Raw genomic sequence first — 14,847 nt, 5'->3', positions numbered from 1 at the left:
ATTCATCCTTGGCTGAAACAGCTGTGGTTAGTAAAAAAGTGAATGAGCGAGTAGGTGAAAAATCAAAATATCGCATCCCCGGAATTCATAAGATGACATATAATTATAGCCAGCTGTGAATTATAAATACGATCATTTTAGAGAATTGTGTTCTGTTTATCAATAAATAGAAATAACGAGCGGAGCTCGGTGCCCCGATATTATTAAACAATTGGTCATGGATGTGAATTTTTTCTCTTATAAAATAATTATAATAGTTATTTTGGAAAGCTCTGTAATCTTGAGGAAATATAAAAGTTTTATTCCTCTTGATTGAGTCAAGCTCCCATGACATTGATTCTTGGGCTTTGATAGCAAAGAGTTTTTCGTAAGATTCATCTGTTGATTGATTTATCAATTAATGAGAACAATAGAAACATCGGTCTCTGTTATCGATTCTATCTACAACAGCTTTTATCAGTAAAAAAAAATATTTTGATTGACGTTGTCAATAACTTGCCAACAACACTTGTTATTAATCTTTTTTTCAACAAGTATTGAAAATGATATACATCATATTACTTCAATCAGAAGAAAAGTTATTGAAGAAACTTGGAAGTAGAAATTGATCGCTTACTGTTTTGTATGCTTTTTTTTCTCTGTATGATATTCTACAGTGGAAAAAATGAATTAGAAACACCATATAATGAGAATTTTTCTGTCCTCTCCCTAATATACTTAATAATATATAATCTACAACAAAAATTGTGACTGTTGATAATAAAATATCCTTTATTAGTGAACGGTCTAGAGAACCTGACTTGTAAGCAGCTGCAATCATTAGAGCATGTATTGAGATGGCGCTGTCTGCCAAGTACTCATCTTGCAGACGCCTGACATCAAATCCAATGAGGCTGAAACATTGACTTGTCAACTGCCACTCAGTGCAGCGCAGCGCAGCGTAGAAGACAGATGAGCGCTGAGGTAAGATGAGGTGAGAGGGTTGCGACGTTGCTTTTAACTATAGCAAGAAATTAGCGAAGATAAATTAAATCATGAGACGAGAGACAGTGAGGGTTTGATGGTGATGAGGAGGTGGGGAAGGAGGGAGATTGTGATAGCGAATGAGTCGGAGAGAGAAGGTGTGAAAGGTGTGGGATAGGAGGAGGAAGGTGACAGATCGGTGCCAAGAAGTGGTACAAGTAAGTTTGCGCGTCGGTTTATAATCAAATTTGAAAAGCTGCCTCGGCACCGGAACGCAAGGAAGTGGTGTGGTTTGAGTTGAAGATGAAGGGTTCCAGTGTGAGAGTGTAGAGTGAGTGAACGAGAAAGCACCAGCTTTTATCACCCTGTGCTGCTGAATTCCATATTCGCCAAGAAAGCTTTCAGTAAGACGTTCTCAAGTTACACGTCGGTGTATACTAAAGGGGTGCAGACTGTGAGGTATCACACCCCTCCGCCACTGAGCAGCAGAATACTAATCTGCACCTACCCCCCCTCACCACATCCGACCACAAACTTATAAAACTCGGAGCCGGGTGAAGCGCGAAAAAGAAACCAGAGTGCAGATTTATAAGATGTAGCTTCTTTTGAAGCAATACTCTTCCAGTTTCAACCTACCCCCTCACTGGATCCTTCCCCCACTCTTTCAAGGGATTTCCAATCTTTTCATCCATCTTTGCGGATCTTTTTTCAATCAGGTATGTGGTTTCGCTCTGCTACACCATCTGCACGTGTTCTTCTCAATTTCTCCAAACTATGTTTCTCACATTACTGCCGACGATATCAAACCTGTTTCTCCTGGATTGGAATCTTCTCAACTTTTCGCGATTCATCTTTTCCTCTGGTGGGATTCGGAAACTGTGTAAATAGGACTTGCCATTTTTATAGTTCTGTTCTGCAATTGAATTTCTCAAATCCAGAATGCTTGGGAATTGATTTTGCATTTTGGACATGTTTGTAGAGTAATTGTAACCGCTCAGTCATAGATATAAACGAGCTGGAACATTAATTTATTATCTGGATTGAATGCTTCGAGAATCAATCAGAAAAGCCTTCTCAGAAAACCTTCTTCGATTGGTTCTCGTGGAATTTAATAATTTATAATTTGACAGGCTTTTGTGCAACTGGGACTTAGAGTTTTTTCAGTCAAACGATCTGTGTAAGTTGATTGTTTTTGTCATGAATGATTGATGACTGGAATTGAATTAGTGACTTATTGTTTGGTTGAATAATCTACTGATCAGCAAATTGAATAAATAATAAATTTGAATTTGATTTTTCATAAATTTTCAATCGAAGGATCACATTTTTATAAGAGTTTGTTAACCAACTTCAATGTTCTTCTCTCTTTATTTCATTCTTAGATGGAATTCGATAGATATATTTTAATTTCCAAATCATCATTACTTTTTTCCATCATTGAAGATAGGAAATGATGGAGGGAAATAGTAAGGGAGGGATTGGAACAACATTAAAAAAACCATCATTGAGAATGTATCCATCACATTATTCATTTTGATCAAAAAGTAAATGAAACAATAAAAAACAACGAAATTCGACATTAATGACTAATGGTAACAATAACACTATATTGTACACAATATAACAGGAGAATGAGGATGCAATCATTGTTATAATCAAATATGGGAATTATTCATTGACAAACATCGAACAGCAATCATTTCAGCGCTTTTTATAACAAATAGCAATGGTAATAATTATAATGAGGTTTCTAAAATTGACGAATTATCTTCAATAACATTCTACAATAATAATGGAAAGATTTCATTCCAAACTACATTATTTGGATACTCTTCAGTCCACTGATACAACAGATAAAAAATTGACAAGATCGTTCTTTGGTTTTTATATTCCAATTGCCTAACAAATGAGGAAGAAAGGAAGTTTTATTCTACGAGATCCTCGTAAACATGATCTTCGTTTACCTCTTTTCGAACATGATATTTACATAATAATATAGCTTTTCACTTCAAATCAACAATCCAAGAGCAATCGTTGATGAAAATTGGAAGAAGCAAACATTTGGGTGACATCAATTATATTTTATGTACATAATTACACAACGATGGGAAAAGAGTGACACAGAGAGAACATCAGTCGAATAATTGCTCAATTATTAAGATCAAGATCATTGACAATAAACTTGTCGAGAATTTTGGAACGGTAGTATCATGTTTAGTTCGACCAGCAAACGTCAGTATTACAAAATATTGTACCTAAGGAGAACTGTTTTATTCTAGAATCTCAATTACATCCAATAACAGCAAACGATGCACAAGAAGGTATCTTTTAAAAAACTATGAGTCCGTAAACATCAAGGAGAAAAAAGGAACAATATCTTAATTTTATTCAAAGCCTTCTTAGTCTTTGGTGAATAGACGGCAATTGATCAACCTTGCTCTAGACACGGAACTCGTATGATTGTGACTGGTCATTATCAAATCAAAATAATATGGTCTCTAGCGAATCAAGAGAAAAGAGAATATCTTGAACCTGAGGACATTGAGGTATATTTTTCATAGACGAAAAATCTGTATTCAATCAAAACAAATAATGAATAGTTTTAGTAACAGCTACTTCCACTCCAAGAATGAGATCGGAATGAATCATTCAGCTTGATATACTACTTCTCTCCCATTAGCTTTACAGTCAGTTTTCAATCATTAATTTACTCCTAGTGTTCAATATTCGCTCAAAATGTAATTACTCCAAGAACACAGTTTTTGCAAAAAAGGTTATCCATAGTTCATAGTAAAATCTTGATAATAATATTGTTCCAATTCCAACATTATTCTATTCAGATCGAATAGGAAAAACTGACTTCAACATTCTACGAACACAGTATCTTCCTAGCTTGGCCTAATCCACATTAGCATTGTTCGTCATAGAAAGTTCAATCCATATTTCTCTAGCACTCATAATTTATTCGCACATGACTGAAAAATCGCTTGTTAACAGTTTATTCCTCCTACACTTCACTCTGAATCAATATAGTTTTGTTGACCTATTCCACGATTCACCTGCACATTAATTTATCACTTGTTAAATCATCGGTATGATACATTATTTTCCTAGTTTATCAACGTAATTGTGGTATGTCTATTTTAGAATCTGCTCACATAAAAGTGGAATATATTAATGGTTTGTTGAAGGGATGGCACAGCAGCTGGGAGTGATTGTGGCGGTAGCAGCGGCCACCGGATCCGCGGCTCAGGACACCGGGCCCGGCCTAATCTCGGTGTGCTGCGTCTCCTTGTGCCTGCGCAGGTCGACCTTGCGTTGGAACGCGCGTCCGCACAGGTCGCACGCGAACGGCTTGAATCCGGTGTGCTTCCGGCTGTGCGTGATCAGGTTCGACGACTGACTGAACGCCTTGCCGCACACCTGACATTTGTGAGGTTTCTCCCCTGCAACACAAATCGAATATCGATATTTATCATGAATATAATTGATTGATTTCAGTGAGGTACCGTAATGGTGTGTGTATTTCTATTGAAAATAGTTCAACGATACTGTTATCTTAGTTGGGAACAATTTAAACCAGCATTAATATCATTCCGGGTTCCTCTTAACGAAAAATCCAACTTCAACTATGAAGCATGAAGCTCTTTCAAAGATTGAGTGATTAGCTTCACCAAAGACGTACAGATGGAATAATAATTATGGTATAGTAGTACTTTTCAACGACACTGGAAGCATACACGTACAACACTTGTACGATGTATAATAAGCTCTCTCTATAATTTGACACTGTTATGTTTGATGACTTCTTCGAAACCATCAATGGTCAAATTTGAAACCAGGAGATCCCTATTTGACAGTAACGTAGAGAACATATTGCATTATGGATTATTTCACTTTACAATGTAATAGTAGATTGAATGTTCTCATAGAGTGGATATAACTTGTTATTCTGGTGATGCTGCATGTTGTATTGGTTGAGGAGGATGCAGGAATGTGATTAACAAGCAGAGTGGCACAGATAAATTCCATACGAATTTATCCGAAGATTCTAGTGAATAAATCCGGACTGTATTGTTCGAAAAGAAAAAATGGTAAGAAGAAGATGCAATTCGACGTTGTGGCTTCTATAGCGGGGGTGGATTGTAGCGGTTGCTAGGCAACGGGTGGGCAACCAATCACTGCCGGTGGGCCACCATCTTACCTCATCAGCATACCGCAGTCGCACTCTTTCACCCTCTCACACCCTCTTTCAACGTTTTCAACGATAAGATTATCCCTTTTCTCGCTATTCACCGCAGCCTCCACACACAACCGTCTCAACTTACAGGCTACAACTTACAACTACAGGACTAAACCACCTCTCATCACCTACAACCATCTTACAGCACCGCAAACCCTTTTCAAATCAACAATCAACAAATCGACAGGCTGTCCTGAACCTTCTTGAGAATCGTATGTGGCGAGGACTTATTCGATATTCTGCATTAACTTTATCTCGATACTTTACTAGTGACTGATTGAATGAAAACACACATATGTTGTCAAATTCTACACAGTTTTATTCGGTACACGACCATGGTTTCGTGATCACACCAGTCACATTTTCTAGTTGACTTGTAAATTACACATGTGACCGGTGTGGTCACGAAACCATGGTCGTGACCATGAAACTGTGTAGAGTTTGACAACATATGTGTGTTTTTATTCAATTATGGAACGGTTCTACAATATTGACAATGACTCAGTCGAATTTTTACTAGTGACATCTAATGATCCGATACAATCCATGGGAAGAAGTAGCTGTCAACATAAATTATTTTCTTAACAATAGCCTTGTATAATTCCTCAATACAAACCTTCATTTATCCATTCTATTCCAATTCAAATACAATAGTGAGGTACTTTTCTGTGTCATCAACAATAGAAATATAAAATAAATAGGTAGTACTATCTTCGTATAGTGTCTAACGTGATAATAACTAACTCTAGTGTTCTATTATATTATATTCTATTGAGAATGTTATGGACTGGTTTCATGACTAATGTGATTGTTGGTTAATGCTGGAATGAAATGAAGAACATCCAAACGCTAAAGCAATTTGATATGGAATGACCTAGTAGAAATTGAAATTAATCCTATACTCTATGGGTTCATTTAGCTTTTTGATTGCAAAGTGGGTCGAAGGTTTTATTTGTCAGTAGAATGAAAAAGTGGATCAACGAATAAAATGAAAAAAATGAAAATAAAAATCATTATCATTTCAATGAGGAACTTTCGCTGCAGTTATGATAGCTATCGAGTGAATTATAAAATCACAAGTGAGTGATGTGCCCATAACTTGCAAGCAGTGCTTGAATGGCCATAGACCGTAAAGTTGGCGACCGCTGACGTTGGAAATCTCAGATGGCCGGTGTTTGTGGGGGGGGGGGGAAGCCGTTCAAGATGAAAGGTGAAATAATAAAACAGAACGAGTGCCACCAGAAGTAGAAGCTAGGGGTGACGGTTTATTTCCAAAGTTACTATCAAGATGGCACTAGTCATCATGTCCCTTTCTCCGCCTTCTATTTTTGTTCTTGCACATTCTCTCTTGGCCACTCTCTCAGTTTTCCGTCCCCCGAGATCACTGGTGGCAATGGGCGAGGTCAGCACAGATTCAATTTTTGAGAAAGACTCGTTCTGGCACACGTGTACGCGTGAGTGTGCGTGTGTGGGCGAGCACGTGATCACTGCCGTGTCTCCCCGAAGTGAAGGAAAAGTCTCCTCAACGCAGATTGAATGTTTATAGCATCGTGTCTGTCCTTCCCGCAAGTTATAACAATCTTCAATTGGCGAAGCGGACTTACGGACTACTTTACAACCGGACTTCAAATCTTAGTGCTCAACAATTCCTCTTTACTGGGCAGTAATCTTAGAACGCTATTTGAGACCTACAACGGCCAAAATGAGATTGGATTGAATTTAGTGTTAAGTTATATAAAATTTGTTGTCTTAATAAAAATTTAAGTTTTCTTTGAAAACTCTCATAAGCATCTTGACCAAATCAGATTTATCATATCTGCAGATCCTCTACTCCAAAATTTTGTGAATTCTCTTGAATTCTTGTCGTCAATCAGTTCCAGTTTCACATCATTGGTATGATAATTTGAGAAATTAAAGTAATTCTAGTCGCAATTTCCATAGAAGTTATTCCAATAACTTGATAGGAAGGTCTATTATAATCAATCATAACTTATCACAATTTTCTTTTCTCTATGAAATCTAATTTTAGATTCGAATGAACATTTATTGGATTGAGCGATCAACAAAATGGAAGTATTTACTATATCTATAATATCGATGACACTATTTCAATCTCTTGTAATAGACGCTTTGAAATCTCATTTCTGGTACTGTAATCTCAAACTCCTTTTTGTATTATCTTGTATAATAATAATCACTAATCCTTAGAGCTAAAGAGAGGCGCAATGTTCTATATTGAACCCATAGCTCAATGAAAATAATCCTCAGCTCCCACCTATTCCCATATAATCAGCCACTCTTCTGTACAGTAACTACCGGTCTCCAGCTGAACGTTTCTCTCTTAATCTGAGGGAATTCGGGGTGAGTTGGGAAGGGTTTATTATAGCGAGCCTCCGCCTGCACCTGTAAAACTCCTGCCACCCCAAAGCACACACGACGATCCCTCTCTTCATTCTTTAGCAGGCGCCCTCGCCTTGCCTTGCTTCAGGCGTCCACATTCAATAATTCAGAGCAAAGAATTACGCTGTATCATTGTTGTTATTATCATCCCTATTGTGGAGTTGACTCGGTCTATTTTATGCGGTTAAGGGAGAGTTTCTTTGCACTCTCACATTGCTCTTTCCCGTTACGCTTGTGCTTTTAAATGTGTAAAGACCACCCTCGACTCAAGCCAGAGTTAAGACTACCATGGCCTCGTAATACCTTGATATGAGCGCGACTTACGTATTACGCCGCCACTAAAGGAATAAGCTGTTTAAATATGCATGAAGATGAAGTTCTCGTGCATGAATAGGGCTGAATTGGGAAAGATTATTGCACAGATCTTAGCAAGATGAATCCAGTTTTCCCAACACACCTCATTCCAAATTAATGATCATGTCTGTAGAAAATCGTCTCGTTTCCTAGATAGAATAAATTACAATGGAATCTCTCAACATTTTCAGTGTCATAAAACCACGAAAGCATTATTAGTGCTCAGCTCTTCTGGTCTGCTAGAATATAAGCATATCTTCCTGTAACATATTATTTGATTTATCTACATCGCACAATGAGATTTGAAAGTCATTCATAGTCAAGTTCAATTTAATCATGGAATCGAAAAATCAGGATCTGCAATCAGCATGAATTTGAAAAGGAATTTTAATGCTTGATAATTTTTTCCCGGAAATGATATTTTCTTTGTAAGATTGAGTATACTCAATGACAACCTACCTGTTTAGGGACCCACCCTGGATTTATAAAACTTTATTAGAAAATATCAATGGCCGGAACCTCCTCCCACCTATCAATAATATCGATGATTTGATTGAGAACCGCTGCTAGTTTGATTCTTTCACAACGTGCTGTTCTACTTTTCGGAATATCATTCAAATATCTGTGATGCTCACTTGAATGACGTAATTTATGTTCTCAATTATGATGAATTGATACAATTGATGAATTAATTGATACAATTATGATGAAGAATAGAAGCCTCCAGAAGTTACAAAATTGGTCCTCGAAGTTAATTTTCATGGTTCTTCATCATTCCAACCAAAGATGAAGTACAGCACTACTGCTGATTCACTCTACAAGAAAATGCCTTTATAAAAACTGTGAGAGGAGGTCCGAAGGAAATTAAGATTGAGAGAAAAGTGAGAAAAAAGCTCTACCTCCATATTTTTCATCTGTATTATTCATATTACTCAGCCAGTTCGTGATAGGATTGCTTCTCTCGGATTGGAGAAGAATGACGTGCAGCCAACCAGTCCATGGGGACATCAGTCTACTCGCTCAACGTAAAGTAATCACAGTCATTTTCCAACTACATTCACGTCGCAGTCTCATGGAAATGATTATCATTTCTCCCTCTCTTGGGATTGGTGCCAAGTATCAAATAAGTACTGCATGTGTCAGAAATGAAGGGGGAAGGAATGCACGAAAACAAAAAAAATGGAGGAGTCATTCTCATCATAGGAATTAGCTGTTCGTATTTGTGACGTTATACGGGCTCAAAACTGTTTTTTCCAAATTTAGAAGCTCATACAACGAAAATTCCGAAAATTGGAATAAGGCGGAAAATTCCCCAATTAACAATGCCTTGGTCATATGTCATAAGCACTCAAGTCCAAAACTGCAGTTTTGAGAAAATGGAGTACGAAGTTTTCTAATATGTTCAAACATAATTTTCAAGAATATTTTTGATCCTTTCACAATGAAACTTACAAAGTAGGTTCAAAATACACTTATTCATGATCCTATTATTCCAAAGTAATGAAAAAACTACTGTTTTAATTATGACTTAAGTTGTTTGGTCCATGAAAAACTATGACATAAGTGCACTTGAGTAATTTTACCAAATGATACTTTACACCATCCAAACAGCAAGCTGTTCACAGTTTCAAACTAACTATAGTAAAGTGTTCATACCCAAGCATAGATTCCCAAAATTAATCTGCGATACCCAACTTGAGATGTTATAATGGTCTTGATAACAGAAGTAGGAAATGGTTTTACCAAAGTGTAGATCTTGAAATTCTAAATCCGGATGTGAGATCATCTCATTTCTTTAAAAAGTGGCCTCAAGTGTTTGTGTCAAAAATGACCAAGGATTATGAATAGAGTTTCATATTCATTATTACATCCATTATCAGTAGATTTATTATCAAAAAACTCAAACCAGAAAATAACTTACAAAGAGGGCAATATTGTAAAACATCCCATTTCAGATCTAAAGCAGCTTGCTTTTCTGGAAGAGCCTGAATTATTATTTCCAATTATTATATCCATGATAAGCACGTGCACTGGAGATCGCGCTTAACAATACACATGGGGAGGCAGCTCTATGAAGCAATGAGAGAGATGAGGTGCGAAGCTCTTTCAACTGGTAAACCAACCTACTGGTCCACCGATACGAGGAAAATCTCAGATCTTATAGATTTTTTTCTGACAAAGAATATATCGGTAAATTATTTGCACTTAGAGGATAGTTTCGATCCAAATTCGGATCACTCACTCATCATTTTGACTCTGAGTGATTCAATTCTACAGAAGAAAAGTACTTGTCCTGCGCTAGTCAACAGCCACACGGATTGGGATTGTTTCCAACAGATGCTGGATGAATGAATAGAGTTGAACTCGCCATTAAGAAACGAAGAACAGATTGATCGGGAGTTAGAGAAGTACTGATATCCAACAGGCAGCATGGTGTAACACTCCACAATTCAGAAGAAGAACCACTGGGAATAATTACCCTGCGGAAATCAGAGAAATGATTGTGGAAAAACGAAGAGCAAGAAGGAGATGGCAGCAATCACGTTCCCCTCAAGACAAAAGAGTATTAAACAACCTAACTCAAGAACTAAGGAGAGAGATGCAATGTATCAAGAATGAATCAATCAATAATTACTTGATGAACTTGACAGCAGAACCACAGTACAGACTACTCAATCTGGAAGGCAGCTAAAAAAATAAAAAAACCCCGTTCATCAATCTCCTCCTCTCAGGAGGCAGAACAGACAATGGGCAAGGAGTAGTGATGAAAAGGCACAGACCTATGCAGATCATCTTGTGAACGTTTTTCAACCAAACAACACAACTGAAGAAGACACTTTAGAAGCAGAGGAGAACATCTTATAGCCAAATCAAGAAATAATGTGTGTCACAGTAGAAGAGGTGAAAAGAGAAATAAGAAATCTGAATAGCAAAAAGACCCCTGGATTCGAAATGATAACTGGCTTTGTCCTCAAGCACCTACCAAGAGAAGCAATAGTAAAATTAACATACATTTTGAATGCCTCTTTCAAATTTATACCAGGAATATGGAGAGTAGCAGAGGTTATAATGCTACTCAAGCCAGGTAAAGAGCCACATGAAGTATCATCATATAGGCCAATATCATTGCTACCTGTGCTTGCCAAGTTGTTTGAAAGGATTTTACTGAGTAGGCTAACACCAATAATTGAGAGACAGCACATAATTCCAAATCACCAATTTGGCTTCAGAGTGAAACACTCAACAATAGACCAAGTGCATAGGATTGTGAATGTAATAGAGAAGAGCCTAGAAGAGAAAAAAGTTTGTTCAGCAGCTTTCCTTGATATAGGACAAGCTTTTGTTAAAGTGTGGCATGAAGGTCTTCTTTTCAAACTGAAAAACGTGCTACCAAAGCAATTTACAGATTTATTAAAATCCTATCTGACTGACAGATACTTTAGAGTAAGGCATGAAAATTCATATTCTGATTTGAAGGAAATAAAAGCAGGAATTCGTCATGGAAGTGTTCTAGGACCATTTTTCTATCTACTCTATACCAGCGATATTACAAGCCTTGATGAGAATACTACAGCAACATTTGCAGACGATACAGCCATATTATCAGTAGACAGTAATATCCATATTGCAACAGAAAAACTACAAAGATTCATCAACAAAATTCAAGATTGGACTATGAAGTGGAGGATAAAACTAAATGAAGCAAAGTCGATTCACATCAACTTCACCAATAAGAAGGACCTGCCCATACCAATAACAATCAACAACCAAGTTGTACCATATGCCAATGATGCCAAGTATCTAGGTATGACCTTGGACGCAAAGCTTCGCTGGAAGGCCCATGTCAAGAAGAAGAGAGAGGAACTTGGAATCAAATATGAGAAGCTGTATTGGCTGATCGGTAAAAACTCCAACTTACAAATCCAAAACAAAGTACTTTTGTACAAACAGATACTAAAGCCAGTATGGACATATGGTATACAACTTTGGGGGTGTACCAAAGACAGCAACATCAATGTAATACAACGGTTCCAGAACAAGGTGCTGAGGAACATTGTGGATGCTCCTTGGTATATCAGGAACAGCGATATTCATAGAGACCTGCACGTCGACCTGGTGTCCACCGTGATCCAGAGGCATGCGGAGAGGCACGAGGGGCGACTGCACCAACACGACAACGTTGAAGCGATCCAGCTGCTAGACAATGGAGGGTTGGTGCGGAGGCTCAAAAGGAGGAAACCGTATGAGCTAGTGTAGTGCTTGTTCAATTAGTGTTCAGTGAAAGAGCAGAGCAGTGATTGAGTGAATCCAGCTTCTTTAGTACAGTCATAAGTGTACATATTAATTAGACAATCAATATCAGTAAGAATATCTAATGAGATATTCGCTGTTAACATTTTCAAGTAGTATGTTGGGGTAGAAAAAATTTGCTCATTAGTCTCCTGACTAGATAGCTATAGTATTGAAAAAAAAGAAAATGATATGTAATATAATATTATTATTATTAAGTATTGAATATATTTGAATAAGGCAATAGAGATTGATCACTTTGAAATTTTAAAAGAATTCGCAATAAACATTTTGTAGATTTCCTACATTCAGCCAGACTGATTGATGTCACTTGGCTTGAAATGAAAGATGAATTAAATTCCGCTGTTAGAATTCAGAATTCGTTGATAGAATCAACTTAATAAGTTAACAGTTAAGTTGATAGAATAAGTTATTACGCAAACTCATGATGTCAGGCCAGGAAGAGGAAAGTTTTATTTTTCAGAAAAATGTACTCTAGCATTGATATTCATCATTCAACTAAATACTGACCAAAATTTACGTACATTAATGGATTAAAATCTTGATTAATATTATAGCCAATTTGACGGTCACTGAATTGCGCGTATATCTTATTAGTTTAGCCTATTAAAAGTGATAAATTGAAGAGGTGAACAAATGAACATGCATACGAAGCCACAATGACTGAAGTGGCCAACAACTCGCTAAGCAGCATTAGCGTGAGCTGTGAACTTTAAATTTTTGCAACTGATTTCCCTGGAGTGCGAACCGACTGTTCGTGGCTTGATTACTGTAATTTAGCAAAGCAAACGCGAGCATTATCAAAATTAATCTGACGAAATTGAATCGAATCGGGAGTTGGCTCAGAAACTCGTTCTTGCTGTGGCCTTAATCAATTAAAGAATATAGAGGTCTCATTGATTTGCTCTGTTTGATTAATAATGCTTTCTCACTCAACATCCACTATCATCTTCCGAAATGCAAAAGTTCACTTCTATTTCTTAAAACTTCCAGTGCTATGAATTAGGTTAAATACGATAAATGCGTATTCAATTATTATACTGTTAATGTTTTATCTAATATCGAATATAATCGATATTATGCTCTATGTCCCAATCATGTCAAGAAAATTAAAAACGATTTCCTATTGATAATTATTCAGATCTTCAGTTCAATTCCATTGAACTAATAATGTGATTGTCCGTTGATAATTATATTTCAATTACCCATGAATAATATTCTAGCCTATGCACAAAAATCACACCCTTGCAATTGAGCTTTTTCCTTAATAAACCACATAATATCAGAATTGAGTTCTCTCATATGCAATCACAGAGATTGAAGCAACCAGAGTCATTTTATCATTTTCGGGAATAGAGATTTATGAGCCAATCCCCGTACCCGGATTGCCAGTTGATCCTAGAGAAACAAAGGTCGAAATAACAACTCATTCAGATCAGATACCCGGCACACATCCGTTGATAATCAGTAAATCATACATGATACTTGAAGAGCAGTCTGATGGGAAAGAGAGAGAGAGAGAGAGAGAGGGGAGAGAGTGAGAGAGAGAGAGAGAGCGCGCATCATGCACGACTGTAATTCAATTCTGTTTATGAAAAAAGAGACATTATGGTGGTCTTCAGTCCATTAGGCACGGCCAGTTATTAATAAAGTGAATTCTTTTAATGGGAAATGATCATGAAATTGACTGAGATGGAGAAGGAGAGGACGATAGAGGGCTGGAATGAGAGAAGGGTGCAACGAATGCACCATCAAATCATGGATGGATGTATTGGAGGATTGGTGAAGATATAATTGACGGGTGCAGAGTAACTCAGTAAGCAGGATCAACCCTCGCGTCGCATGTTGCCCAGTCTACGGGGTTGTTGTTTGGATGATCATCATGATCATTGTCTCTCTTATCGTTGGGAATTTCATATTTTGTATGGAAGTCTCTTCTGGTCCCTCACTTGCCAGTGTCATTCTACTTCCCCTTGTATAATAACCGTGTGAGGTCTGAAGGCGTGCGGCGGCGGCCCCTCTGTTCTATGTGATAGGCCTACAGGGCAGCTGATCAAGAAGACGACGTGGATTCGTGCACGCACGCGCACATGTGTGTGGGACACGCGTGCTTTGTCCTTGAGTCTTCCTGCCACCAACCCAACCCTAGCCCGAATAACGCCGGCTCCTAATTCTATTAGCTCTCAATCATAATATCACACCGATCGCAGCCAACGATCGGACTTCCTGCCTAATCATTCTTTTATACTCCACTCACTGTTACTATCTTTTGTCTCTTATCTCTGCTACTGAAGTCGATGATTGTTTTTCTCTCTTCACATTGTAATTGCATACAGTTAAGTTGATACAACTCTGTTTCACTAAGTAATAGTGATTCTTGGCTTCTGCACATCGTTATTCTTCAGGCTTTGCACAAATTTCCATTGAAATTCAATTCAATTAATCGGTGATAAATAATGCAAATGTTGAAAAATTAGTTCTCTATAATAATTGCAATTTCTGCGGATAGTATACGTCCTTCAAACAATAGGAATTTACTTTATTGTCGAGCAATACTGTAACTTATCGTGAGCGTA

General features: G+C 37.4%; 1 protein-coding gene across 3 annotated transcripts in view; it reads right to left on the bottom strand.

The window, feature by feature from the left end:
• Window positions 1-2,471: 2,471 nt before the first annotated feature.
• The window catches only part of LOC111044099 (zinc finger protein Gfi-1-like), a 122,675-nt gene continuing 110,299 nt past the window's right edge, over window positions 2,472-14,847 (bottom strand). For all 3 annotated transcript variants that reach the window (XM_039423795.1, XM_039423794.1, XM_022329167.2), the window contains exon 7: window positions 2,472-4,409. In XM_039423795.1, the coding sequence (XP_039279729.1) occupies window positions 4,213-4,409 (197 nt within the window). In that variant the 3' untranslated portion in view covers window positions 2,472-4,212. The remainder of the gene's footprint in view (window positions 4,410-14,847) is intronic.

Source organism: Nilaparvata lugens, chromosome 3 (genome assembly GCF_014356525.2).
Source record: "Nilaparvata lugens isolate BPH chromosome 3, ASM1435652v1, whole genome shotgun sequence".
NCBI lineage: Eukaryota > Metazoa > Arthropoda > Insecta > Hemiptera > Delphacidae > Nilaparvata > Nilaparvata lugens.
Note: the sequence above shows the minus strand (reverse complement) of the source record. Positions and strands in the feature narration are given on the sequence as shown.